Source organism: Dama dama, chromosome 5, assembly GCF_033118175.1.
Source record: "Dama dama isolate Ldn47 chromosome 5, ASM3311817v1, whole genome shotgun sequence".
NCBI lineage: Eukaryota > Metazoa > Chordata > Mammalia > Artiodactyla > Cervidae > Dama > Dama dama.
The window spans coordinates 91,046,551-91,072,733 of record NC_083685.1 but is presented as its reverse complement, the minus strand read 5'-3'; the positions used below and the strand labels follow the sequence as shown (position 1 = coordinate 91,072,733).

At 52.5% G+C, this 26,183-nt stretch overlaps 2 protein-coding genes and 1 non-coding gene across 10 annotated transcripts in view; all 3 read left to right on the top strand.

Annotated features, from left to right (window-relative positions):
- The window catches only part of SSH2 (slingshot protein phosphatase 2), a 229,516-nt gene extending 215,703 nt beyond the window's left edge, over positions 1-13,813 (top strand). For all 4 annotated transcript variants that reach the window (XM_061142991.1, XM_061142989.1, XM_061142988.1 and 1 more), the window contains 2 exons: positions 3,783-4,617; positions 6,762-13,813. In XM_061142991.1, coding sequence (XP_060998974.1) covers positions 3,783-4,617; positions 6,762-8,798 — 2,872 coding nt within the window. In that variant the 3' untranslated portion in view covers positions 8,799-13,813. The remainder of the gene's footprint in view (positions 1-3,782; positions 4,618-6,761) is intronic.
- A 628-nt stretch (positions 13,814-14,441) lies between these two features.
- Positions 14,442-14,514, top strand: TRNAE-UUC (transfer RNA glutamic acid (anticodon UUC)). The gene has a single exon. It is a non-coding gene; the product is annotated as a tRNA-Glu (tRNA).
- A 3,408-nt stretch (positions 14,515-17,922) lies between these two features.
- On the top strand, positions 17,923-26,183 carry CORO6 (coronin 6). Of its 5 annotated transcripts, XM_061142981.1 has the most exons (12): positions 17,923-18,085; positions 19,249-19,508; positions 20,950-21,072; positions 21,682-21,811; positions 21,908-22,089; positions 22,695-22,814; positions 23,206-23,325; positions 23,766-23,870; positions 23,958-24,103; positions 24,464-24,521; positions 24,617-24,847; positions 24,940-26,183. In XM_061142981.1, exons 2-12 carry the CDS (start codon positions 19,311-19,313, stop codon positions 25,060-25,062), a joined length of 1,536 nt encoding a protein of 511 aa, XP_060998964.1. In that variant the 5' UTR covers positions 17,923-18,085; positions 19,249-19,310; the 3' UTR covers positions 25,063-26,183. The 5 variants fall into 5 exon arrangements, with proteins under 5 accessions (XP_060998964.1, XP_060998965.1, XP_060998966.1 ...); XM_061142982.1 differs by lacking the exon at positions 22,695-22,814; XM_061142983.1 differs by lacking the exon at positions 23,206-23,325.

Sequence of the window (26,183 nt, the reverse complement as noted above, 5' to 3'; positions counted from 1 at the left end):
TTTAGCAGTATTTTCCTCTACATAACTTTCTCAGAGTTGGTACTTCACCAAACATGTAACAATAAGAGGCTTCCTAGGTGGCACAGTGGTGAAGAATCTGCCTGCCAATGCAGGAGGCAGAAGAGATGCGGATTCGATCCCTGGGTCGGGAAGAAATAATTCCCTGGAGTAGGAAATGGCAGTCCACTCCAGTATTCTTGCCTGGAGAATCCCATGGACAGGGGAGCCTGGTAGGCTACAGTCCACGGGGTCACAAAAGAGTTGGACACGACTGAGCGACTAACAGTAAGAAAAAGTGGAGGCAAGAGAATGGGATATCATATGCATCCTGTCGTTTAGATTTCCTTCTTGCTCATTTACTAAGTAAAAGGCCAAATTCCTACCCAGAATGACCCAGTCATTTCGCATGTGTCAGTATGTTTATGTGAGTCCAAATTCAGGTCAGAGGCCACTCAGGGAGGAAAAGAACCTGAGACTTGGTTGCATCATACAGGCCACAAACAAGCTCTGAAGTTCTTTTTGACCTTATTTACTTGCTGCCTGGGGCTTCCCTGGTGGCTCAGATGGTAAGGAATCTGCCTGCAATGCGGGAGACCTGGGTTCGATCCCTCGGTCAGGAAGATCCCTTGGAGAAGGGACTGGCTACTACCCACTGCAGTTTTCTTGCCTACTTGAGAATTCCATGGACAGAGGAGCCTGGCTGGCTACAGTCCATGGGGTCACAAAGAGTCGGACACAACTGAGCAACCACCACTTATTCACTTTTTACTTACTGCCTACCTGGAGCATCAGCTGAGTATAAATGCTACCAGTTTAAAGTAACAAATATGATCTAATGTCTTATATCTATCCCTACTGATGCAGTATTAGAATAAACTGGCTTGGAAAGAGGCTTCACTGGGAGGCAGTGTAGTGTTACTGAGTAAAATTAACAATGCACACGGGCACTATGACCCACCTTTTCCCCTCCTACATATAAACACCTTTGAGAAACCAAACTGCACCAGGCACAAGAATGTCCATAGCAATGTTGTCTGTAATCGTTTGTAGCCCAAAACTGCTGGTCTGCAGGGCAGATAAATAAATTGTGGCTTACCGTCTACACTATAAAATTACAGCTACATCGATGAATCTTAAAAACATGTTAAGCCCCCCCAAAAAAGTTGTAGAAGAATACACAGTATGATTTCATTTATGTAAAATTCAAAACGTGCAAACCAAGCTATGTATTGTCAGAACAAAATGTGATGACATAATAAGGAAAAAGGAGGGTGTGATCAGCACAAAATTCAGGTCACTGGTTACTGACCTCTCCGCTGGGAGAAGGATGAGAAAGGGCCACATGGAATAACAGTGCATCAAAGGCCGTGCCTTGACTGCCAGAGACCCACCTGCCACTCTCCCTGCAGGTCCTACTGAAAAAATGAAAAAGGCGGCAGAATCAGACTTATTTTTGGATCAGGATTTTTCTCTCTTTTACAGGAGGTGTCAGTATAATTCCAGAGCTCTGACCCAGTATTTTCTGATGATTATCTTCTGCAGGAAGGGAAGGAAATCCCTGCTGGGTAAAGCAGCTATGATGTCAGCCACTTCCTCTGAGACTGGCCGTGTGTGTGCCTGTTAGCATAACATCCGTCTCTCATTGGTTAGTGACTTAGAAGCAGGTCTTTAGAAACATCCTTTGGAGGGTTCTCAGGACCAGGAAGATAACAGTTGCCTGGTGACATAAGCTGTTGTTTATTATCAGGGTGAGAACAGCTCCTCCCAGAGATAACCTTCCCACTGATCTGTCTGCATCACAGGAGTCATCCCACCATAGCGGCTGAGAGGACTTGGTACCAGTTTGAACATCCTCATGATAGGTGAAGAACAGAAACTGGAGAACACAGTCATTATTTAGGTCAGGAAACAGGGTGTCTCGATTAAAAAGAAGAAACTTTAAAGCACAGGGGCATCTGTCTGTCACAAAGGCCCCACCTATCCAACCAGTTCGCTGGCCTCCGCCCACCGCCACTCACGCTTTTGGGATGTGTGATATGTTGTCTCCTCCTAGGGGTGGCTGGAGTTCGTGCACCTTGGAAAGGGTGAAAAGCCTACCTCACAGCCAGCTAATTGATTATAGCTGTCTTCATAAACAAATTGACCTGCTCCCTACCCGGAAAAGCACCCTTCTGCTGGGCAGGCCTGATGAGTCAGAGAGAGCCCCACCCCAGCAGCCAACAGGCGGGGGAGCTGAGAGCAGGTGCAGAGCTGAGAACAAACAGGGGTTCACATTAGTGCAGGCGCATGACTCGGCAGAGATTCACAGGCGGCCGAGGCAGGTATGGCCCTGAGCCCTGAGTAAGCTGTCCTGGGCTGTTTCCCATTCCACCCTGAGGTGAAGTAACTCTTCATCCGCCTGTGAGTTGTGGAAACCGCACCCCCAAATGCCACATTTGGCAGCCTGTTCCCTGGGCCAGCCACAGGGCCACCTTCCTCTTTTTGATTGGAGCCTTGGGAACTGTGCTTCCTTATTAGAGTGGGCTTTGAAATGAGATCTCATCAGACCTCCTCTCCACAAAATCAACCACAGGGTGGATGTGTGTGTAGTCTTTTTGGCTTACCTCCTTTTCCGGGGTCACTTTAGCTTGGTGATTTTTATCCAAAGATCCTTATGAAAGGGGCCTGTACTTTATGCTTATCCTCTTCCTCTCTGTTACCATCTTTCATCTCCAGATTTACTAGCCTCATCTTTGCCACCACAGTGAAATCTCCGGGTCTTAACCATTGCAACACTAGGGACCTCCCTCATCTTCGCTTTCTAATTCAAGAAAGACTGTCAAAAAAAAAAAGAAAGAAAGACTGTCACCCTCCTCACACTTCCACATCAGTGATTACTCCTCTGTCAGCTCTTTATCTCATATGAGGACCTATACTGGGCTCCATTAAAGCGTTTCTCTTTGTTTTAGTTGGATGCTGTTTTGTTTTAGTTTTTCCCCCCAGTTAATAATACTAAACATGCTCATTTTTAATTCACAAATTATAGACATACTACAGAGTGTAGAATGTAAAGCCCTCCCCCAAAGTGAAAGCCCTGCCTTCCTCAAAATAAACACTGTTACCAGTTTAATGATGCTCCTCCAAATATTTTCCTACATTTATTCTGACATGGGAACTAACTGTTCCAAGCGTGTTCAACATGCTTTTCACTTAATAATACACCTTGGACATCGTTCCATTGATATACTGACTGTTTCTAATAGCCTCGTAGCATGCCAAGTTATGGACTGTAATTTAAATAAATTTTTTTGATGCCATAGTGTTAGAGTAAACATCCATATATATATATAGCTTTGTGCACTTATGTAGTAGTATTTCTCAAAGTAAAAATTTTAAAGGGAGAGTTGCTGGTGAAAAGGTTAAACTTTGAGAGCTATTGCCAGATGTATTTCATTCTTTGAAATTCTACAGTTCACACTCCTACCAACCCTGTATCATGAGAGTGCTAGTTTGGCCAAACCATCATCAACACTGACTGTTAACAACTATCTCAGCTCTTGTAAGTCCAATCGTAAAAAGTCAGATCTCATATTCGTTTGTTTTTGTTGTTTTGCTTTGTTTATGTTGTTTGCTATTAGTGACATTGAGCCTCTTTTCAACTGTTGATTGCCTACTCCTGCTGGGCATTAACAGAGCATCTTGCAGGATAAGATTTATGTTTCTGTGGGAGCGGTTTCCTAGGAGGGTATTGATTGTTTCCACAAGTCAGAGTAAGGCATTTCCTGTGTGTGTGTCCTCCACAGCAAACAGCGGCACAACAAACTCTGGAGATCGCATTCAGATAGTGACCTCTCGGACCACCACGAACCCATCTGCAAACCAGGACTGGAACTCAACAAAAAGGAGATCACCACCTCAGCAGACCAGATTGCTGAGGTGAAGACCATGGAGAGCCACCCGCCCATCCCTCCCGTCTTTGTGGGACACGTGGTCCCGCAGGATGAGAATCAGAAAGGCCTGTGCACCAAAGAAAGAATGATCTGCTTGGAGTTTACTTCTCGGGAATTTCATGCCGGACAGATTGAAGATGAATTAAACCTAAATGACATCAATGGATGCTCATCAGGGTGTTGTCTCAATGAACCGAAATTCCCTCTTGACAACTGCCATGCATCCAAAGCCTTAATCCAACCTGGACAGGACCCAGAAATGGCCCACAAGTTCCCAGACTTAACCGTGGAAGATCTGGAGACGGACGCGCTGAAAGCAGACATGAACGTCCACCTGCTGCCCATGGAAGAGCTGACATCCCGCCTGAAAGATCTGCCCATGTCCCCGGATCCCGAGTCACCAAGCCCCCAGCCCAGCTGCCAGGCCGCAGGCTCAGATTTCAGTGGAGATCGCATTGACTTTTTCAGCGCGCTAGAGAAGTTTGTAGAGCTTTCCCAAGAAACCCGGTCCCGATCTTTTTCTCATTCAAGGATGGAGGAAGTGGGTGGAGGAAGGAGCGAGAGCTGTCGACTGTCAGTGGTGGAAGCAGCCCCTTCCGAAGCAACCACTGATGACCAGAGAAGCAGCTCGTTGAGTAATACTCCCCACGCATCCGAGGAGTCTTCAGTAGATGAAGAGCAGTCAAAGGTAAAGACTCTCTCTATGGTTCTGTCCCTACTGATGTTCTCTGTGAAGACAAATATTTGGGATTCTGCTCCGTTCAGTCTATTTTTGATGTTGATAAAGACTGAAGAAGGCGATATGGGAGAGACAGTCTGGCTAGGACTTTCTGGGAAAACTTAGGGTTTAAATATAGTCATATTTTTTAAATCAGTGGCATTTTGAGGAATTTATCTTTCTAGGCTTTTGGTGTCATTGGAAGCATTTCTGAAAGGGGATGAGGGAAGAAGGGATTAGCCAAAATGCATGTCCTCCCAGAACAAGGAGAGGTCCCTCCTGGGCCTCTGCAGTTCAGATCAAATCTCAACCAGCAGGGAGGTGCCAGGGCCTCACCTGCTGCCTGAGTGAGACCCGTCTCTCTGAGAGGATGGATTTGTTTGGGGAAATTCTTTCTACCTCAGAAAATTCAAAGACTGGATATATGTTAATAGTGGTTGGAGTAGCAGCTAATTCCCATGATGAGTTCTTGCTATTGAAAATGTGTCTGAATTGTTCCTCATCTTGCCACCCTGTGGTATTTGAGAATTGAAAGATGGTTTGAGGAAATAATATAAGAGCAGACAGAATCCCAAGATTCTTCTCAGTGGCTCATGAATTCTCATGAGTTCCTGTGAGCCATCTCAGACCAGGGGAACAGTTACTATGTGTCAGCAGTTCTAAGACTCACATTAATTATTATTCTCATTTTGACTTTTGAAATTGGGTGGTATCTTAAAAACAACGGTATCTTAGATTGATAATGGGAAGTAAATGGTGATCAATTTGCTTTAACATAAATGAAGTCCTTTAATGATTTCAGTGGAGCCGACTGAACTCTTGACATCTCCTGATGTCCGCCTACTTACATTTACCACCTCGTGCACTCCTCATCTGTCTTCTCTCTTCTTAACCAACCCAGGGCAGTTGTTGCCTCTGCTTCTGTCTTCTCTTCTCCCCCAAAGTTATGCCTCTATTTTATTTCTACCGGGAGACCAGAATGCCCAAGCTCGCCTTTGGACTAATGGATGCAGCAGCTCTGACAGAAATAGCTTTTCTGCAAAGTTGCTGGTCATATGAGCCCTCTGTCCATAGCCTTGCACCACACTGGGCCCACTGTGGCTTCTCTCCCAGCCTTGGCAAGTTGGCCTCTGCCTGATGTCCCAGCACATTTCTCCCAAAGGCATAACTGACCTTGCTAGTCTGTACTAGCTCTGACTCTTTTGAAGGAGAAAGACCAGAACAATTCCTAGGGAAATATTGAACTTTGAAAATTTACAAAAATGCTGCCAAAGTAGATTGAGGCTGAGAATGATGTTGCTTTAAGAGATGTCCAAGGGCCATCTCTGAATTCTCAGATTCTTAAGTGTTTTACAGTAGGGCTTGATTTCGCATTGGCCAGTTTTCTTTGCTTTGTTCTAAACCCATCTGGGGACTTGTAACTGGTGGAACAGTAAAATGTCAGAGTCATAGTTTCCCAGTTTGCTCAGGCCTGTGTCTGCATCAGCCACGGAAGGAGCCCCATGAAACAGGAATTGTGCTCACGTGCTGGGATGCGGCCACTGGGAGAAGCAGGGGGAGGAGTGGATGAGAGCTGGCAAGACAGAGGACAGAAGAGAGCAGTGAGACTCCAAGTGAGACATCCATCTCCCTCGGACTCTGGGCATATTTAAGGCGGTCACTGAGCCCTTCAGTGGAACTCTTCCCCTGGAACCATGTTAGGCCAGAAGTCGATAGGCTAGAGAGGAAAAGTTTCGTTTACCCCAGGATGGCCTGAATCTAGAAAGTTCAGGGTCTTCAGAAAATAAGGATTATAGGAGCCTCCAGGCCTACTTACTGTTTACTCTTGGAGCAAGCTATTGGAACAGAATCCTATTAGAGCAAAGAGAACAAAAGTTTAATAGACAGTGACATGTATGACTAATTTTGTATCTCTGCCTTTGATGAATCTGTTCTTTTCTTGTACCATGAAATAGAGTGTAACCCCAGGCAGAGGACAGTTCCAGGCACCCTGTGATTTGTGTCCTCAGAGCCAGAAGGTTCTCCTGGATCAGAACCTAGTGAGCAAACAGCCTGGCTCTTTCAATCAGACTCCAGTTTACCCCAGTAACCTTCTCACTGTTTCCTCTTCTTAGGCAATCTCAGAACAGGTCAGCCCAGACATCTTCATGCAGCCGCACTCAGAAAATGCGATGTCAGTCAAAGAAATCGTCACTGAGATTGAATCCATCAGTCAAGGAGTCGGACAGATTCAGGTGAAAGGAGACGTGCTGTCCAACCCATGCCACACACCAAAGAAGCACATCGCCCACGAGCTGCCCCTGGAGAGGGCGCAGGCCGCCACGAGCAGGCCTGGGAACCTGGAGCAGAGTGAAGGTTCCTGCTCAGCCCAGCCTGAGCCAGCCAAGGACTCAGGGAAGGGGCACCCCGAGGGGTGCCCAGGGGCACACTCCACTGCAGAGGTGGAAGAAGAAGAACCAGCGGAGGGGGAGCAAGAGCCCTGGGGCCCCGGGATGCCCCCGGGTGCCAAGTGGTGCCCCGGGTCCGTGAGGCGAGCCACCTTGGAGTTTGAGGAGCGCCTGCGGCAAGAGCAGGAGCACCACGGCGCTGGCCCCGCGGGGCCCTCCCCATCCTCCCTGTCCTCCCTGTCCTCCCGCAAGAATTCCAGGAGCGACTCTCTGGTGGCAGACCCGGCAGCCAGAGGGAAGAGTGACGAAGCCACCCCAGAACTGTCGTATGTCCCCAAAGAGCCAGAGACTAGCAGGGCCCAAGGGCGATGCGGTGGGTCTGAGGCTGGCTCTTTACCGCGTCCTGAGCAGCTTGCCATCGTCCCGGCCCCTGAGCTGCGGGAGTCTCACCCGGCGCCAGCACCTCAGGATGGCCCGCGGCACGAAGGCGTCCTGCGGGAACCGAGGGCTGTGGTCTCAGGCCAGGGGCCCGAGACACCAGCAGCCCCTGCTCCCTTTCCCAAGAAGATAGAAATCATTGAATACACCTACACAGCGCCATCACCTGATCCCAGGCCAGGGCGGGAAAGAGCCAGCAGTGAGAAGAGTGGGGCGCAGGGACTGAGGACTGTGAAGGTGGAAGAGGCCCTCACTGTCCTCTGTGCTCTGGATGAAAATCTGAACCGGACGCTGAGCCCCGACCAGGCTCCTCTGCGCCCCAGAGTGCTACCTCCGCCTCATTCTCCCTCTCCCCAGCACAGCAGGCCAGCCGACCTGCCCCCGACCCTGAGCAGCCCCTCCGAGCCCGATGTCAGTCCCACAACCCAGCCGTGTGGCGCCAGCCCTGATCACCTGCGCCCCCAGACGGTGGTTCACCTGGAAGGCTTCACGGGGCAGAGCAGCACCACAGACAGCGCGCCCTCCACGGAGCAGGGCAGCCAGGAAGAAAATCAAGAGGGCCCCCTCTCCAGGGGCGGTGAAGTGCCATACCAGGGCTCCCAGTTCAGTAGCGAAGACCTGCATTTAATCAGCCAACTGGGTGATAATACCGGGGAGCAACCGGTAAAACTGGACCCAACACCTGTAGCCCATCAACTCCCACACAGCTCCAGTACAGACAGCATAGAGAGCCTCAGTCAGAACCCCAGGGTGGGGAAGGGACGCGCTAAAGAAATCGAGTCCCGAGCGACTTCCCAGGTAGGGCCCCCCAAGCCACCCCAAATGAGGCGTTCAGCTTCCCTCGCCAAGTTAGGTTACTTGGACCTCTGTAAAGACTGTTCACCAGAGAGGGAGCCCGTCTCCTCTGAGTCCCCTCATCTCAAACTGCTTCAGCCCTTCCTCAGAACGGACTCGGGCATGGAGGCCCAGGAGCCCCCAGAAAACCCAGACACCGCCCAGAACCGAGAGCCCACCAAGTATTTCATAGAGCAACTCAGAACCACAGGGCGTGTCGTGCAGAGCAGGCCAGTGCAGAGGCCCCTGGTGCAGTACGCCAAAGAGTGTGGTTACAGTCAGCAGTGTTTGCTCCCCAGGGCAGGGCCTGAATTGACTAGTTCGGAAGGAGGCCTTCCTTCGGTACCGACCCAGGGACTGCAGGACACCGGCCCAGCCCCAGGGCTGGCTGTGGCGCCCCGACAGCAGCACGGCAGAACTCACCCCCTTAGGAGACTGAGGAAAGCGAACGATAAAAAACGGACAACCAACCCCTTCTATAATACCATGTGATTCTGAGCCTGTACACGTGACTTTCTGAAAGAAATGTTTGTAAAAGGGGCAGGTGTAATACGTAAGGAACCATGCACTTTATTGGTTAATTTTATAATATTTTGGTCATTTTACTGTTCCTGGCGCATGCAGGGTTTGTTCCCCACCCCTACCCCGCGTGTGTGTGTGTGTGTGTGTGTGTGTGTGTGTGTGTGTGAGAGAGAGAGAGAGAGTTTGATTTGGACGGCAAGACCATTTTGTCAAAAAAAAATTTTTTTTTTTTTTAAATTCAAACCTCAAAAAAATACTCATTTTCAAAGAACACCTTTATCCAAGGCAACGTGCTGTTTTTTCAATCAGCTGCCACCTGCTCCTCATTTTGCCCTCGGAGGAAAGGCCTGCTGGCTTGATTGAGGAAGGAAGCAGATGGGGAGGGTGGGGATGAAGCTGGAAATTGGAAGCGCTGCCTTAGGCCTGTGTGATGAGGGTTTGGTCTCCAGACCTGATGCATTGGATTCAGATTTGCCGAAGGGGGCAGCCTGACGTTAGCATGTTCTCAGCCCAGCCCATTGGGAGTTCCTGAGGTGGGCAGACTCTGCTTTGCTTTCAAAGAGGGTCTTTCAGAATTCATCTCTTCTGGTCTCCAGAGTGTATCATTACAAAAAGTCATGATAATGGCTGGCTTTGTAAACCTGTCAAGCAAATACTTTTTTTTTTTTTCCACCCCAAGCAAATAATTTTATTAAATTTAAAATGACCTCCAAATGAAATCCAAGAGGTCCTCTGTAGAGGGAAGCCGAATAGGAGGAGGTGAAATTGTGGGTGGAGAGGTGGTCACGCCCAGTATCTTCCGGGTGGATGGTCTCTACTAAGGTGGTCATCCTACCCTTTCTTCCCCACCCCCTCTTCCCCCCTACCCCCCAGAAATGTGCTGTGCAGCATCCTCCCAATGAGAAAACATGAAAACAGGATAGGGACAAGTTTGAAAAACAGCAACGGAAAGTGTGTTTGTCTAAAATGAGTACAGACGCAGGGTTTTAACCCTCTTGTTACTTGAATAATTCTGTGGGCCTTTTGAGTTTTATGGCCATACTTTTTCCAATTTATTTCCCTCCCTCATGCTGTTTCTCCCAACGCTGCCTAATTTTTTTTAATTTCATAGATATTTGAATTGTTACATGACCTATGTATAACCTCCATCGAATGCAGACTTTTTCTTTTTAATATTATCACTGTTAACACTTGACATAAGTTTTCTTTTTTTCTTTTCCTGGAAGATTTGTCATTTCTCTAGTTTATATACAGTATTTATGTACATAATGGCGTCACTTTCTTACATTGTTTTGTTGTTAATGTTATAGGGTCTTTTTGATTTATCTATTTTAAGAAGGAGTAAAGCTGCAACTGGAAGACCTACAGATACCACATAAATAAAAACTCATGGGTGTTGGTAGGAATCTGCAGAGTAAATATGGACAGTGGTGTAATTTAAATGGAGACTTCTAATCACCAGCTCCTGCCAAATTATGCGTTAGTAACTTCCTCCTCAGAGAAACCCCCAAAGGCTCCCAATTAGATTGCAGCGTGACTGAAGGCTGATGCCTCTTTGAGACTGAAATCCCAGAACGTTGTCTGCCAGTGGCTGAATCAGAGCCAGAGAGCATATGTGAGTGTTACTGCTGCCCAGGTCAGAAGCCCCTAATGGATTGGGATGAAGGGCCACAGGGAGGCCTCGGCAAGGGCAGGCGCCCCTAATGACCACATTTAGGATGCTGTTGCTTTGCTGCTGTTGTGGAGGTCCTTAACGCAGGAGCACCTGCCGTAAATACCCTGTTTCAGCTTCTTACAGAACACATGTTTAGCCCGGAAGGAACGCCCTCTGCAGCTCCTCAGAACCAAAGAGGTCTGAAGATTGGCTTCCTGTGTGCTTTGGTCGATGGCCACATCGCTGAGAGACAGACCAAGCACAGAGCTGAGGTTTAGGTTTGGGATTCATCACAGCACTGAGAGAAGACGACAGATTCACAGGCTGTGAATGTGATGTCAGAGGCCAGAGCTTGGTGAGGACAGAGTGACCCAAAGGAGACAGCAGAGGTGGACAGGCCACTCCTAGGTGCTCAAGACGAGCTGTGAATCCAGTTGCCATGAGGGGGCCATGGTTGGGTCTGATGTCCCTGCCAGGAGGCCAGTTAGACAGAAACCTCCTGTTCTAAGTGTTTTTTAAGGTGTAGTAATGATAGGTACCTGTGCTGTTCCTAAATAGTTTCTTCAGTGTTCAGATGTATCATCCACACAGTTTTGTGACTCCTGGATATTTCATGTGTTGTAAAGTGTTCTGCTAGGCGGCATGTTCCAGTGTGAGGAGACTTGCAAGACAGGGTTATGAATTTCCAGGGCTCACCCACTGGCACTGCCCTGTCTGGTTGAGGCAGTTCCATCACCAAGATGATGGGGAAAGGACAGGAAACCGTGCAGGGTTGAGAAGAGGAGGCTTGGCAGGGAGGTAAAGAGAGTAATGTCCACTCAATGAATCCCCTGAGATGGTGACATCCCTCATACTAAGAAGTACACACCTGGGGGTTGGCAGTACTGCACTGTTCTCGCCGTGGTGTTTAATGCTCACGCTCACTGCATTAAACTAGCAACAGAGATGCGGGGGGTGGGGGGAACCCTCAAACGCTGTGAAGAAAAAAAGGGTCTTGCTTTGCCTTTTTTTAAAAATAATTATTATATATTTTTAATCATTTAATTTACCTGCCTAAAGAAACATTCTCTCCATGAGGTCTGTAACTCAAGCATGCCACGGGGTTTTGCCAGCCCTCAGACTCCCACAACTGAGTGTTCTTGTGCTATTTACGTAGCTGAGTTCTGTCCAGGGGAAGTCCATGATAGCCTATCAACAGCTTTCCAAACTGTATTCTCTTCAAACAGTCTGATAATCTCGGGTGACCTGTTTCCCTTTTCTGTTCATGGAGAACCCAGGCCCAGAGCAGCAGGTCTGGCCGATTGACGGACGAGTAGGAGAAGTTCTGACCTCTCGCCAGAGCCTCTTGTTCTCTTTACTTTGAAAACTACCACAGCCTGACTCAGAATTTGTTCTGGAGGGCTGTGTGATTGTCTTTGTGTGTGTGTAAAAAGTCACACTGTGGTGCATGGGGTGAAAGCCCCAGGGCACACAGATTTTGAGCTGTAATCTGGATGGCTCTCTGGTCAGCAGGAAGGAGAAGCCCCCCCTTTTTTGATTTTAGAAACAACTTAGGCATGGTGTGTGCTCTAGCAGACATAGGACTGTACTGTAGTCATCCTCATCTCACCTCATTTGGATGGCCTTTCAGATCCCGAATGTTTGGGATCATTCCTAACATTTCAGGCTCTTTATCTAGCATTCTCCTGATTCTGTACCTGTATCCCAGCTGGCATTTCCTCTTTCTTGTTTTGGGAACTACCAAGAGCCCCAAGGACAGTCTGAGGATGACCACCCAGGCTCTGGGGTCCCCCCTCTTGCTGAAAGGCCCCAGACAGATACTCTCAGATAGACCTGAAGTTGCTGAGAGTAGCAGCTCACAGGAATCTTCATTTGTTCCAGCTGAGGATTTCAGTTCTGAAGTGATCTAGCCATGTTTGGTAAAGATTTTCTTTCTTTTTTTTTTTTTTGGTGGGAGTTCTCTCTCAAAGAAAGCATTATGCATAAAGGGTCATTTTCAAGGGCATTTTCAATTTTTAAAATAAAGCCATTCTTTGGCTTTTTTGAGCAACTGTCTGTGGATACTTTGTTTACATTGTGAGTATTAAAACGAGCATCATCTTGATGGCCGCTCAGTTTCCTCCTCCAGGCACCCCGCTCTGGCCATCCTCACACAGAGCAAGGCCCTTGTGGTCAGCCCTCATGGGGAAGTGGGGACAACCTGAAGCTGATTTCCATCTTTGTCCTGCACTCCCATCCAACACGCTGTATGGAAACAGTCGTCTTTCCTCAGTGATGGTGTGGTCTTGTAGTGATGGTTGTAATGGTGAATGGCTAGTGTTGTTTTTCAATTTTGTTTTGCTTTTTGATGGTAGATGAGATGAAATCTTAGCTCTTTCAGCACCAGTCCAACTTAAGAGCATCTTGGATTCGTTTTCCCTTCCAAACTAAAAGATCAAGGCATGTATTAGGCATAAATGTATTTGCTGCCTCAACTCATCCAGGGGCCATATTAGAATGAAAACTTGCCTGCCACCAGAGCAGGCAGCTGCCACACTCCTCACCCTTCTCCAGGGCTTGGGGTCCCTGGATGCCATGGAGGGCTATTTCAAGATGCTTCTGTACTTTTCCAGCCTGGAAGTGGAGGGTGACTGGGCCTGGCTCCTGCTGTGAAAAGAGAACCAGCCTCATTTTCTCAGTGCCCCAGAGATCTGGGACAGAATTTCTAAACTGGAATCATCCCTCATCAGCTTGAAGATGCCCCAAGAGGTATGTGACTAGCGCCACCATCTGTGTCCCCACAGCAGCACTAGCGGTGGCCTCCTGTACTGGGGGCTTAACTGAAGCTGATGACTCAGTCTGGAAGCTGGGTAACTAACATTTCAGGGTAATTTCCCTGAAATGTTTCCCCATCAGTAAGTCCACAGGGAATTGTTTGGTTTTTATGTTCTATTGGAATTTGGTTTGCTTGGCATAGCTTAAGGTGCCTTTTCTTTTTTCCTTTCTACTTTATTTTGTAGGACTTGTTGTAAAGGTAGAAAACAAGTCCCCAAAGCCCCTCCCACTGACTGTTAACCTTTGCCCAGGCAACCCCAAACTTTTATGCTCACGTTTTATTAAATAAAGCAGGTGCTCCCTGGAATCTCTGGGACCTTTTTGAGGCATTTGAAGCAGAATATAAAGAGTGGTCTCATCTCCTTCCTTAATCTTCCTGCTGGTTGGGATATTCCACTTGTATCATAGATTTTTTATTATTGATGTGCTCCGCTGTTTTTAAATGTGAACTTGTGCGCAAATGTGCAGATTCAATGTTCTTGTTACAGATTGAATAAATTTTTATTTTGAAGATGAAGCGTGTGCTCGATCAAGTGCAACAAAAGAGGAGGGTAGTGAGAAGGTGGGGGGATTGCAAGAGAACACTGATGGTAAACATGAATCAATTCTCACTGACTGCTCTCCCTCCCTATGAGATAGCTGAGCGCTGGGGGGAAATATAACTTTCTACCTCTCACAAAACAGGGACTAGATGGGAAATGGGGTCACCAAAGGTTATTTCAGATAGTGTGGCTCCAATCAAGTGACCAGGCTGGGAACTTGCCTGGTCAAAGAGGCTCTTGTCAAAGCCACCACCTGAATGTTATTAGAATAAATAAGCAAAGGAACCAAAATTCCTCCACCATCCGTGGGACAAAGTGTCTGCTCGAGACAGCTGCCATGACCTGGCCCAGCAGAGACTGGATTTCTCGGGTAGGTGACCTCTGTGGACATGAATGAGAGTTCACAAGCTTTTGTTCGGCACAAGGCCCCTCAGCTCACGGAAAGGGTTCTAGAAATGGGACATGACTTTCCGAAGTAAAAGCTTTAACCCTCTCCCACCATTAGAAAAGAAGCACTTAATTCAATGGTAGAGGAAGAGAGATGCGGCCAAGGAGCAGCTCTCTAATAAAACAGGTTGGGGACAGGGCAGAGAGGGGAGGAATTTCCTGGTGGTCCAGTGGTTAGGACTCTGAGCTTTCACTGCAGAGGGCACAGGTTCAATCCCTGGTCAGGAAACTAAGATCCCACAAGCTGCATGGCACAGCCCAAAAATCCACAACAAACCAGGCTGGGAGGGAAGGGGTCTCCACTTCTACCACCCCTCCAACAGACCCATCATAAGATATATAGTGATGCCATTCATCACATATAAAGCAGTGCTACCATCTAGGGAAAACTCCATTTCCAAAGAAAACACTGCCTTGTCAGTGTTTTATGGATGATATGAATCATCCATATCAAATGAGATGAGCACACCACTGGCATCTGGCTTGAGTGCCAGAGTGCCTGATGATGAAGGCAAGGTCATTTCACAAAATATTCTAGGGGTGCCTGGAGTCCCTAACCCTGATCAGTCATGGCTTTCTAGCCAAAGCAAATGGACCAAATCATCTCTTTTAAGTTCCCAGACCATCTCTTCGAGAAAAAAATGGCTTTATGAAAGGTGAAGTCTAGGCCTGTCTCCTACGGATTGCAGTTTAGATGGATAACAGCAAGGGAAAGTACCAAGTCCAAGGAGCTTCTTCCACTGATTGATTCTTTGTGACTTAGCTCCACCCACCCATGGCTCTGCCAGGCCTTGGGCAGCCAGAAGAAGGCTAGAGGGCAGGGCTGAGCCTTACCAGCTCTAAACAATACCTGAGTTCCTGCTCCTGCAGCTGGAGAGCACACCTCCCCTACTTCCCAAGTGAAGGCAGAATGGATTGAAGGATTCCTGCTTCCTAGTCCCAGACTCTTCCCTCTAGAATGGAGGGCCTGGCTCTCTTTAAAGATGAGAAAAGGAGAGGAGAGACGAAAAAAAATGCCAGTTCAAGGTAGGAGACAGCATGTCACGTAGCTTTTCTGCCAACAAGTGGTGCAGAGTTGGAAAGAAGCTAACCCAGTCCTCTTCATTTTACAGCTCAAGAGAGCTGCAAAAATAGGGTGACTCAGCAACAGCTGAAACTCCAGTTTTGTAGTTAGTCCATGTGTCCTTTCCTCTGTGCCACAAAACGTAACTCTTGGTATCAGCATTTGTGAGACAAAGTGGCATTCTCCTTCAAGGAGAGACAGAAATGCATGGTGCTGGGCTTTCCTGGTGGTTCAATGGTAAAGAATCCACCTGCCAATGCAGGAGACATAGGTTCAATCCCTGATCCCAGAAGATCTCACATGCTGCAGAGCAACTCAGCCTGTGCACCACGACTACTGAGCCTGTGTTCTAGAGTCCGGGAGCTGCAACTACCGAGGCTGCACACCCTAGATACCGTCCTCCACAATGAGAAGCCACTGCAATGAGAAGCCCGCACACTGCAACTAGAGAGGCCCCGACTTGCTACAACTAGAGAAAAGCCCAAGCAGCAACGAAGACCCAGCACAGCCAAAAATAAATAAAAATTAAAAAAAAAAAAAAAAAGAAATGCATGGTGCTGAAAAGCTTGACCCAGACACCAGAACCCCAGACACCAGAACCCTTGGGTAAGAACCTCAGCTCTACTATCTCAGTTTCCTGCCTCAGTTTCCTCATCTGTAAAACAGGGGTAATAATAGTACCCATCTCAGAAGACTATTATCAGAATGGAATTAATAAATGTAATGTCTGTAATACAGTGTGTAGCTATTGTTATTAAGGAGCTACTAAGTCACTCAGGTCTTTTCCTCCTAATCATGTCCCCAGAATCTTTAGGTAAAAGAGAGATTCTTCATCTACTCTTATGCCCCACTCCAATGCCATAATTATTCCTGAAGTACCCATAACAAGTGTCTGGCCCACAAGCCACTGAATACTTGGACTCTTCCTGAGAAACAAGCCTTGTGATCCGTTTGAGGTTCCCACCACCTTCTTTCCCTCCCTTTACCCCTAATGCTGACCTCTACCTTCTGGAAGGCCGTGTTCCATTGATTTCCAACTGCGTCCAGAGAAAACCTTCCCCAGTGGCTCAGACGGTCAAGCGTCTGCCTACAATGCGGGAGACCCGGGTTCAATCTCTGGGTCAGGAAGATCTTCTGGAGAAGGAAATGGCAATCCACTCCAGTATTCTTGCTTGGAAAATCCCATGGATGGAGGAGCCTGGCAGGCTACAGTCCATGGCATCGCAAAGAGTTGGACACGACTGAGCGACTTCACTCACTCACTCCTGGAGAATGAGAAGTAATCGCTGGTCCCCTGTGCCCTCCAGGGCCTTATGATCTAAAGGAAGAAATCCAGGCAGCGGGTGGGACTACTTAGACAGCAGCTAAAGGGACTAGTTGTTTTCACTGGCTGCATTTTGATCAGATTTCTTTTTATCTCTGCCTTAATCTTGGCCTAACTCAGCTGGTAAAGAATCTGCCTGCAAGGCAGGAGACCCCAGTTTAATTCCTGGGTGGGGAAGACCAGCTGAAGAAGAAATAGGATACCCACTCCAGTATTCTTGGGCTTCCCTTGTGGCTCAGCTGGTAAAAAATCTGCCTGCGCTGAGGGAGAGCTGGGTTCCATCCTGGGTTGGGAAGATCCCCTAGAGAAGGGTAAGGCTACCCACTCCAATATTCCGGCCTGGAGAATTCCATGGACTGTATAGTTGGTGGGGTCGCAGAGTCGGACACGACTGAGCGACTTTAACTTTTACTTAATCTTGATCAATACTCAGATCAAGGGTCTTGAAGGGAGTGGGAGTGGGAGTGGGTAGGGGCTTCTCCAGAACACAGTGGAACACCAATACAAACAAGGCCCTCAAGACTTGTGGAGTCGGGTTCAGTGTCTAAAATCTGGCCAAAGACCTGGGCCAGCTGCTCTTCCTTGAACCTGGTGTTTACGTTTTTCTCCTTCAGTCCTACTCCCGGTTTTTAGGCTGCTTTCTGCCCTGTTCCGTGCAATCCTCCCTAAAGAGATGAAATGCCTAGTACAGTGACAGTGTCTTAATAACACAGTAACAATAACATTCACAGCCCCCTGTCATGTACTCTCCCAGCTGCCCTGGGCCAACCTAGGCCCTCATCCAAGGATCCCCAGAGCATCCTCGGGCCCTCTCCTCGGTGGTGTGCGGACGTGCAGTCCCACAGCCCCGGCTTGCCGGGACTGGCTAAATTGGGAGTGTGATTGCAGCAGGAATGCAGCGCGAAGGCATCTGATCTCGCGCGGCCGCCGGCTCTAAGGGGAGCGCGCCCCTTCGTAGGCTCGCTCTCTCAGCGCCCAGCTCTAAGGTCTGGGAACCTGGGCCTGCCCAGTTCACCCGGTAGGCGCGGAGCCCGGAGAAGGATCGCGCACAGCCCGCGAGCACACACGCAAAATCACTTTGGACGCTTTTCCCAGGCCGCCGGACGGGTCGCGCTGCAGGCGCAGCGCTCGACTTTCCCGCCGCTGGAGGGGCGGGGCCCGTGTGGCCCCGCCCCGCCGGAGGCCCCGCCTCCGCAGGTTGATGGCAGCGGCAGCTGGGACTGCAGCGGCGCCCGGCCCCGGGAGTCGCAGGCAGCGGCCGGATCGCGCAGCCGAACGCCCGGGCCCCAGACGCCGCGGACACCCGGAGAGGCAGTTCCGGCGCCCTGACGCCTCCCTCGGCCGCCAGCGCACCCCGAAGCCCCTCCGCAGAGAAGTCGCAGCGTGAGCGCCCCTCGGCCGGCCCAGGACCAGGTACTCCCCGCCGACACCGCCGCCGCAGCCAGTGGAGCGGGCGGGGTGTCTGGAGGGAACAGAGGTCTGCGCCCCCCCACCCCACCAGCCGCCAAATTCGGTCCCGGGCGGGGCGGACTTGGCGTCTATATTTGGCCGGACAGCGGTCAGCGCGCCCACAGGGCGCAGACACATCGTCTCGCAAGAACGCTGTGCCGGAGCCGGAGTAGGGTGCGGGGAGGCCGGAGGCCAGGCCTGAGGCCGGGGGCTGCAGAAGCGGCTTGAAGGGCACAAGGATGCCCGGTGCTGGGGAGGGGCTGGAGGCAGTGGCTGCTGCTTGGGAAGCGCTCGGTGTGGTCCCTGGGGAAGAGCTGAGTGCAAGCTCCTAGCGGGAGAAGAGGCACCTCACCCTCCCCATTCCACTTCTGAAAATCCGGCTCTGGCCCGGGGAGGGGTTCGAGGACCCCACACGCAAGAGTTTAGCAGGAGAGAGGACCCAGAGGAGAACTGGGACTGAAGTATGGCGGGCAAAAGCCAGAATACCGTGGTGAGGGCCTCTTAGAGAAGCCGGTGCGAGAGCGGTGGGAGGAGGAGATCCACCTTACAGCGCGTTCCTCCCACTCCCACCCCACCCCACCCCCGACAGCATGGGAGGAGACTGATGACAGCAGGAAGGACTCAGGTTAGCTGACAGGAGGAACTCCTCCTTGGCAAATTTTTAGAAAAAGGCAAACCCCGTTCGCCTTACCTATGCCAGAGAGGCTGAGCTTAGAATCTTGGGGGGCTGCAGTCCTAGCCCCACAAATGGCCTTAAGCCAAGAAGTCTCTGATTCTGGACAAGACGCTTCTGGGAGATAAACCACTTCGGTGAAGAGATGCTCACCCAAGGCTGGCAGCCGGAGGGCAGCCTGGTGTTGCGGCTCCTCCCAAAACCGCTTGAACGTCCAGGAAGCTTTCAGGCCCAGTTAGCTTCCACTCTCAACACCAGTCTAAGGGGCGGTTTTCTAAGAAGTCAGGTCCCAAATCCAAGTCCCTCGAACTCAGTAAAGAACTTTCCCATATATTAATCACCTTGAAGAAAACGCCTTGCTTCTAGGGCCAGACTCTATATTAATTTATACCTGACTCTTGGCAAGATAATCCTTCTCACTTGCCACTCCCCCAACTCTTCCTCCCTCCCACAGCTACAGGACTAAGGACCAAAAGCATTTCTGGGCACTGAGATCCTCCATCTCTGCCCCCAGCTATGAGCCGGCGCGTGGTTCGGCAGAGCAAGTTCCGCCACGTGTTTGGACAGGCGGCAAAGGCTGACCAGGCCTACGAGGACATCCGTGTGTCCAAGGTCACATGGGACAGCTCCTTCTGTGCCGTCAACCCCAAATTCCTGGCCATTATTGTGGAGGCTGGGGGTGGAGGTGCCTTCATCGTCCTGCCTCTGGCCAAGGTGAGGGATGAGGGGAAGGAAGCAGGTGGAGGACACCGACTGTGACTCCTGGGGACTCCAGACAGCAGCCTGTGTTCTCACCTAGCTCCATTCCTAATTCGGCAGGGCAGTCTAGGTGGACTGACTGCTCCCTATCCCCCAGTCGCTCGGGACCGATTGGGAGGCTCCCTCACCCCTCCCAGAACAGCAGCATCACATTGGTCCCCACCCACGCACAGCCCATCCCTTCTCCTTGCAGCACCCTGAACCCAGCAGGGACCTGGTGGATAGTTGGGAAGCAGTGGAGTCAGGACCTGGCCAGATTCTGTTCCTACTCTCCTGATGCCACACCCCTTCGTGTTTTTGGCCTCTGGATCTCTGTACCCAGCCTAGGGTGACTACTGGATTAAATCACACCCCAGAGCAGCACAGTGAGGACAGGGTCACGCTCTATCCAGAATCCTTGGCTGCCTCCCCCATTCTGGTTCTTGCAGTGAGGTAGAACGAGAGCAAAAGGCAGGGGGACATGACATATCAGGCCAGAGCCTCCAATACTCCAGGGATGGGGGCCAAGCAATGACCATCACCTTTACTGAGTAGCCTCAAGCCCCTCAGCCATCCATACCCATAGGCTGTCCACTCCAAGGCATGACCTTGACCTGGATTCTGGCCCCTACACCTTGTTAGGGGAGGCCCCACAGGTGGCAAGGTCAGGATGAGGCCTGACAATAGCCAGTGACTCACTCCAAGACAATGCAGACGCCATCCAAGGACATCATCCCCAGGGCTCAAATTTCATCGGGAGCCACCCCCTCCCCCAGGACAACCACCATTCCAGTGCCACACGGCCACCCCTCTACCCTGCTGCCTCGTCTGGGTCGATGCCAGCCCCTGCAAAGGCCTCAGAGCCCCCACAAACATACTATAAAGATTAAAAATAGATGGGCCTCAGCTCAGGTTGGGAGATAGCAGGCACGAGGAATGCCTGCTGCTTGTGGTTCCAAGGTAAAGCCAGTGACCAGGGAGAGATCTGCCCAGTGAGGCTAGGAAGGAGTTGTGCAGCCCTGCACTGCATATAACCTTACCTTGACCTAGTCCAGCAGGGGTTTCCCAGAGATATTTCAGGTGCAGGGGACAGGCCCAAGAGCAGCATCCTCCAAGGAGGTGTCCTTGGAAGAGCACTGGACTGAGAAGTTAAGTCTTGGCTCTAGCAGTATCTTGCTGTGTGTCCTTGGTTAGTTATCTTACCTCTCTGCATCTGATGCCTTGATAGTAAATGACTTAGACTCTGCCTTCAGGGATGTAGAGGAAGCAGGCTGGCTGGATTTGGAGGAGCAGAGAGGGGGTGAGTTCTGCAAAGAGAAAACAGATAACAGACAGTTGAGATGTAAACAGGTCCACTCCCAACCCCCTGAAAACACACAGGAGAATAGCCCCACGTCTCCTTCTCTGACCCCTGCAGACAGGGCGAGTGGATAAGAACTACCCACTGGTCACTGGGCACACTGCCCCTGTGCTGGACATTGACTGGTGCCCGCACAATGACAACGTCATCGCCAGTGCCTCAGACGACACCACCATCATGGTAGGCACCAGGTGGATGCTGCTGGGCTGTGGGCCAGGGGAGGCGGGGAAGGCGGCCTCACCTGTGCTTTGTAAGGTGGTAAGGGAGGTGCTGAGTGCCAGGGCCTGCCCTGCCCAGCTCCCAGGCTATTTTCAGCTACATGCCCACCCCCTCCCAGGATGCACTGCTTAGGACTAATTATAGCCGTGGCTACCTTGGAGCCTGAAGCGCAGGGGGGCAGTGCTCTTAAGTCTCCCTGCTCAGGGGAGTAGGGAGGTCTCTGGAGAGCTGACAGCGCCCCCTCCTGGCTCCCAGCCGTTTCTGCCCCAGGCAGGCACCATCACATGTCCTGCATCTGACCCTTACCCCGCAAGAGAGCCGGTAGAGTTGAGGTGGGGGTGGGGGATTAGGGAAAGAAGTGAAGAAGTAAAATCTCTCAGTCGTGTCCTATTCTTTGCGACCCCATGAACTGTAGCCTGTAACCCCATGAATAGGCTCCTCTGTCCATGGGATTTTCCAGGCAAGAATACTGGAGTGGGTTGCCATTTCCTTCAGGAAGTAGGGGAGGGGCAGTGATGAAGCTGGCTGGCTCCTCATCCCACCTACCCTACGCCTTTTCCTTCCACCCAGGTGTGGCAGATTCCAGACTATACCCCTGTGCGCAACATCACAGAGCCCATCATCACACTGGAGGGCCACTCCAAACGTGTGGGCATCCTCTCCTGGCACCCCACTGCCCGGAATGTCCTGCTCAGTGCAGGTCTGGGGGGCCAGGGAGGGGTCCCTACCATAGGTCGGAGAGGGGGGGAGTGGCAAAGGCGGGGCCCAGGTGATGGTGACTGGCCATTCTGGGCAGGTGGTGACAATGTGATCATCGTCTGGAACGTGGGCACTGGGGAGGTGCTCCTGAGTCTAGACGACATGCACCCGGACGTCATCCACAGCGTGTGCTGGAACACCAACGGGAGCCTACTAGCCACCACCTGCAAGGACAAGACCCTGCGAATCATCGACCCGCGCAAGGGCCAGGTGGTGGCGGTGAGTGCCTGGCCTGGCCACTCCCCAGCCCCTACGTCAGGGGGCAGCTATCAGGCCTCTGTACCCGCCCTTCCCTAAGCTCTGCTTCCAGCGCTCACCTTCTCCACCTCGATCCCAGACCACCAGTCCTCCCTTTAGCCCCCTGCCCTAAGTAAGCCCCCAGCCCCGCTAGTCTCTGCCCAGTTCCTGTTTCCTCCCCTTCCCTGCCTCTCAGCAGCCCAGAGGAGGGCTGCCTTATTCGTGACCAAGGAGGGGAGAAGCTGCAAACTCTATCCTCCCACCAGACCTTGCATGACCCTGAGCCCCCGGACCCCTCTCCTCCCAGCCGGCACGCCTTCTTCCCGGGTCTGAGCCCAACCCTGGCTCGCGGACAGGCCCCTTTCCAACCTAGTTGACCCGCCGGGCGGAGGGTTGGGGGCCATCCCCGCGCGTTGTCTGTCCCAGCTGGGTGGCCTGCGAGGGCGGCGGCACCGGCCTCACCAGCCTCAATCTAACCCGGGGCGCGGGCTACACGGGACACTGCACGTCGGCGCGGAGGGCGCGCGTCCAGCGCGGCGGGGCCGGGCGGAGCAGCGCGCGCTCTAACCCACTAACCCCGCGAGCAGGAGCGAGCCCGGCCTCACGAGGGCGCCCGCCCGCTGCGGGCGGTCTTCACCACAGACGGGAAGCTGCTCAGCACCGGCTTCAGCAGGATGAGTGAGCGGCAACTCGCGCTCTGGGACCCGGTAGGCCAGGCCGCGCCGGGCGCACGCGCTCGCTCCTTCTCTGGGTCAGCTGGGAGCGCCCTCCCCGGCCGTGGCCCGCGCCCAAGAGAGCAGAAGCGGAGCGGGGAGCCCCGGTCTGGGAAGAGCCTGGCTGCGCTCCAGGGAAGCCCGCAGACATCTCCCCTGCCCTGAGGGCGTTTAAGGGCTCAGCATCTGCAGAGAGACGCTCGCGCCCCGCGCTCTCCAGGCCTGGGGCCACCCAGGGGAGCCCCAGGAAACTGAATATTTAGGGCCCCCTTTGTCTCCGCCCCCGCCCTCACACCCCAGTCAGCAAGTTGTTTGCCCGGCCCTCCAGGCTCCCCGGGGCAGGCAGCTGGGTGACGCCTCTCCCTGTCTCCCCCTCCCCCCCCAGGAGAGGTTTGCGGCCCACGAGGGGATGAGGCCCATGCGGGCCGTCTTCACGCGCCAGGGTCATATCTTCACCACGGGCTTCACCCGCATGAGCCAGCGAGAGCTGGGCCTGTGGGACCCGGTAACGCAGCTGGACGCTTGGGGTGTGTGCCCCGGGGACTGGCATCACGGGGGAGGGGCCAGGCGCCCCCCACCCGCAGGGCATGCCCACCTGGACAGGGCTGGAGGCTGCTGCCCCCTTGGCAGCGCCTGCCATCCCCACACCCACCCCTCTGCCCAGTTTTGCTGCGTCGCCTGAAGGAGCCCACGCTGGCGCCCCCACCTGGTGATGCCCAGTCCCTGGGGGTGGTTTGCAGTGACTGCATGCGGCGGCGCAGGGGGTCTAGGTGCGGGGACCAGGAGTGGTGTCCAGAGGTGGGCTCTGCAGTTCCGTCACCAGAGCTGCCTTGGTAGTGCGAGGGCGTCGGGGAGGGCAGGCAGCGGCCAGGAGCTTCGGGGCATCCGGAAGCGGCACCGAGGTCAGGATGGGGCTGGCTGTTCACGCCCCCTGTGCTTGGGCAGAACAACTTCGAGGAGCCAGTGGCGCTGCAGGAGATGGACACAAGCAACGGGGTCCTACTGCCTTTCTACGATCCCGACTCCAGCATCGTCTACCTGTGCGGAAAGGTGCTGGCGGCCGGGAGGGGAGAAGAGGGGGCCGGACGGAGATGAGGGGGCCCGCTCGGTACGGCTCTGAACCGACTGGCTTTGCAGGGCGACAGCAGCATTCGGTACTTTGAGATCACCGAGGAACCGCCCTTCGTGCACTACCTGAACACCTTCAGCAGCAAGGAGCCGCAGAGGGGCATGGGCTTCATGCCCAAGCGGGGACTCGATGTCAGCAAGTGCGAGATCGCACGGTCAGCAGCTTTGCCCTTCCTGCTCACCTGCCTCTGTCCCCACGTCCCATCCGGGAAGACACGGGGGCTTCCCCAGGCGTGTAATCTTTGGAAAGGAGTGGGCTGGGTCGGGAGGTTGGGGTCAAACAGACTCGTTTCCACTGCCAGCCCCAACGCTACACGCTTGGCATTCTCTGAACTTCAGTTTCTTAACCTGTTAAGGATGATAAACACCCTCTGAGAGGCTTTTTACCAGTTGGATGTGTTTAAAATGCAATGCATCGTAGGCGCCCAGCAAATGTTGGCCTCTAACTCCTTGGTCCCCAGCAAAAGTGAAGGGAGTGGGAGCCTGAGCGGGTGCTGATCCCCGCTCCCTTTTAGGTTCTACAAGTTGCACGAAAGAAAATGTGAACCCATCGTCATGACTGTGCCCCGCAAGGTGAGTTGATCGCGAAAGGGGTGGGCAGAGCTCCGAGGCGGAAGGGAGCGGAGCAGGCCGGGCACTCCGCTTGTTCTGTCTCCCTACCCCCGCAGTCAGACCTGTTCCAGGACGACCTTTACCCAGATACACCGGGCCCTGAGCCGGCCCTAGAAGCGGAAGAATGGCTATCAGGTCAGGACGCCGACCCCGTGCTCATCTCGTTGAGGGACGGTTACGTGCCTCCCAAGCACCGCGAGCTCCGGGTCACCAAGCGCAACATCCTGGACGTGCGCCCGCCCTCCGGTCCTCGTCGCAGCCAGTCAGCCAGCGATGCCCCCTTATCGGTAAGGCTCCGCCCGGCTCCACCGAGGCCCAATACACAGCCCCCTATGGCCCCGCGCCCAACACCGCCTCTCTTGTCCTCTGCGCCCCGCAGCAGCACACCCTGGAGACGCTGCTGGAGGAGATCAAGGCCCTGCGAGAGCAGGTGCAGGCCCAGGAGCAGCGCATCACATCTTTGGAGAATATGCTTTGCGAGCTGGTGGACGGCACGGACTAGCGCGGCGCCGCCGGGGAGGTCCACGCCGGGAGGCACAGCGGGGCGGAACGCCAGCGCACCCGCCCGCCCCGGCTTTGGGTCCCGAGCTCCGCACTCCTCCCCTCTAGGCCTGGGCGGGGACTGGGGAGGGAACTCCGCCCTTGGCGGGAGTCCTGGACAATTGCAGAGACTCGCGTCCGTCTGGCGCCCGCCTGGCTGCGTACCTCGTCTGGGATTTAGGCAGGAGCTGGCCTTGGAAAGCCCGGGTTGACGGGGCCTCAGCAATGGTGCTGCACCGCAGGCAGTGTCCCCTTTGTTCCTCGCCCAGGGCAGAGAAAGTGCTTAGTGTTAGCGCAATGCTTGGAGATGGTGGGGAGCTTGGGCTTGACCTCAAAGGGGTAGCGATTCGACGGGTCTCCCCAGACTGGGGAAAATTACAAACGCTTCTCCCTCTAATCAGCTCACTTGACCCCACCACCCTGAGTGGTCAACTGAACGGGCATCGCCCCAGTTCTACAGACAAACATTGGCTGTAGAGCCGGTCCCCGGGGCTACACCCAACTACACCTGGGCTACATCGCAGAGGGCTCCCTTCCTTCTCCCCACCTGCAGGGGAGAGGGTGGTTTCCTCGTGGCACTTCCACAGGAGAACCAACCAGAAAACTGGCATGAAGAAGCAGGTTCCACCTCCAACACACACACACACACACACACACTCTCTCTCTCTCTCTCTCTCTGCTTCTCTCTCCTACACACACACACACACACACACACACACACTCTCTCTCTCTGCTTCTCTCTCCTACACACACACACACACCTCCCAGCCCTCTGCTGTACACACACGCACACACACAGCTCCCAGCCCTCTGCTGTGGCCTTGACTCTAGGAGGAAAACAAGATGTTCTGAATGAAACATTTTACTGAGTGCTCAGTCTCTGCCTCCTGCATGGGTGGGAATGCGAGACCCTCAGCCTCTGTAAATGCCACCGCCAGTATCCTGGAGGCCCTGACAGATGAAACCCTCGGCTTAGGACCCACCAGAAGTCCTTTTACTTCAGAGTCCTCTCCACTCTGAGGTTCAGAAGGAACCCTCAACCCGCGGGTGGGCGGTCTTCCCCAGTAAAGGCAGATAGGAAAA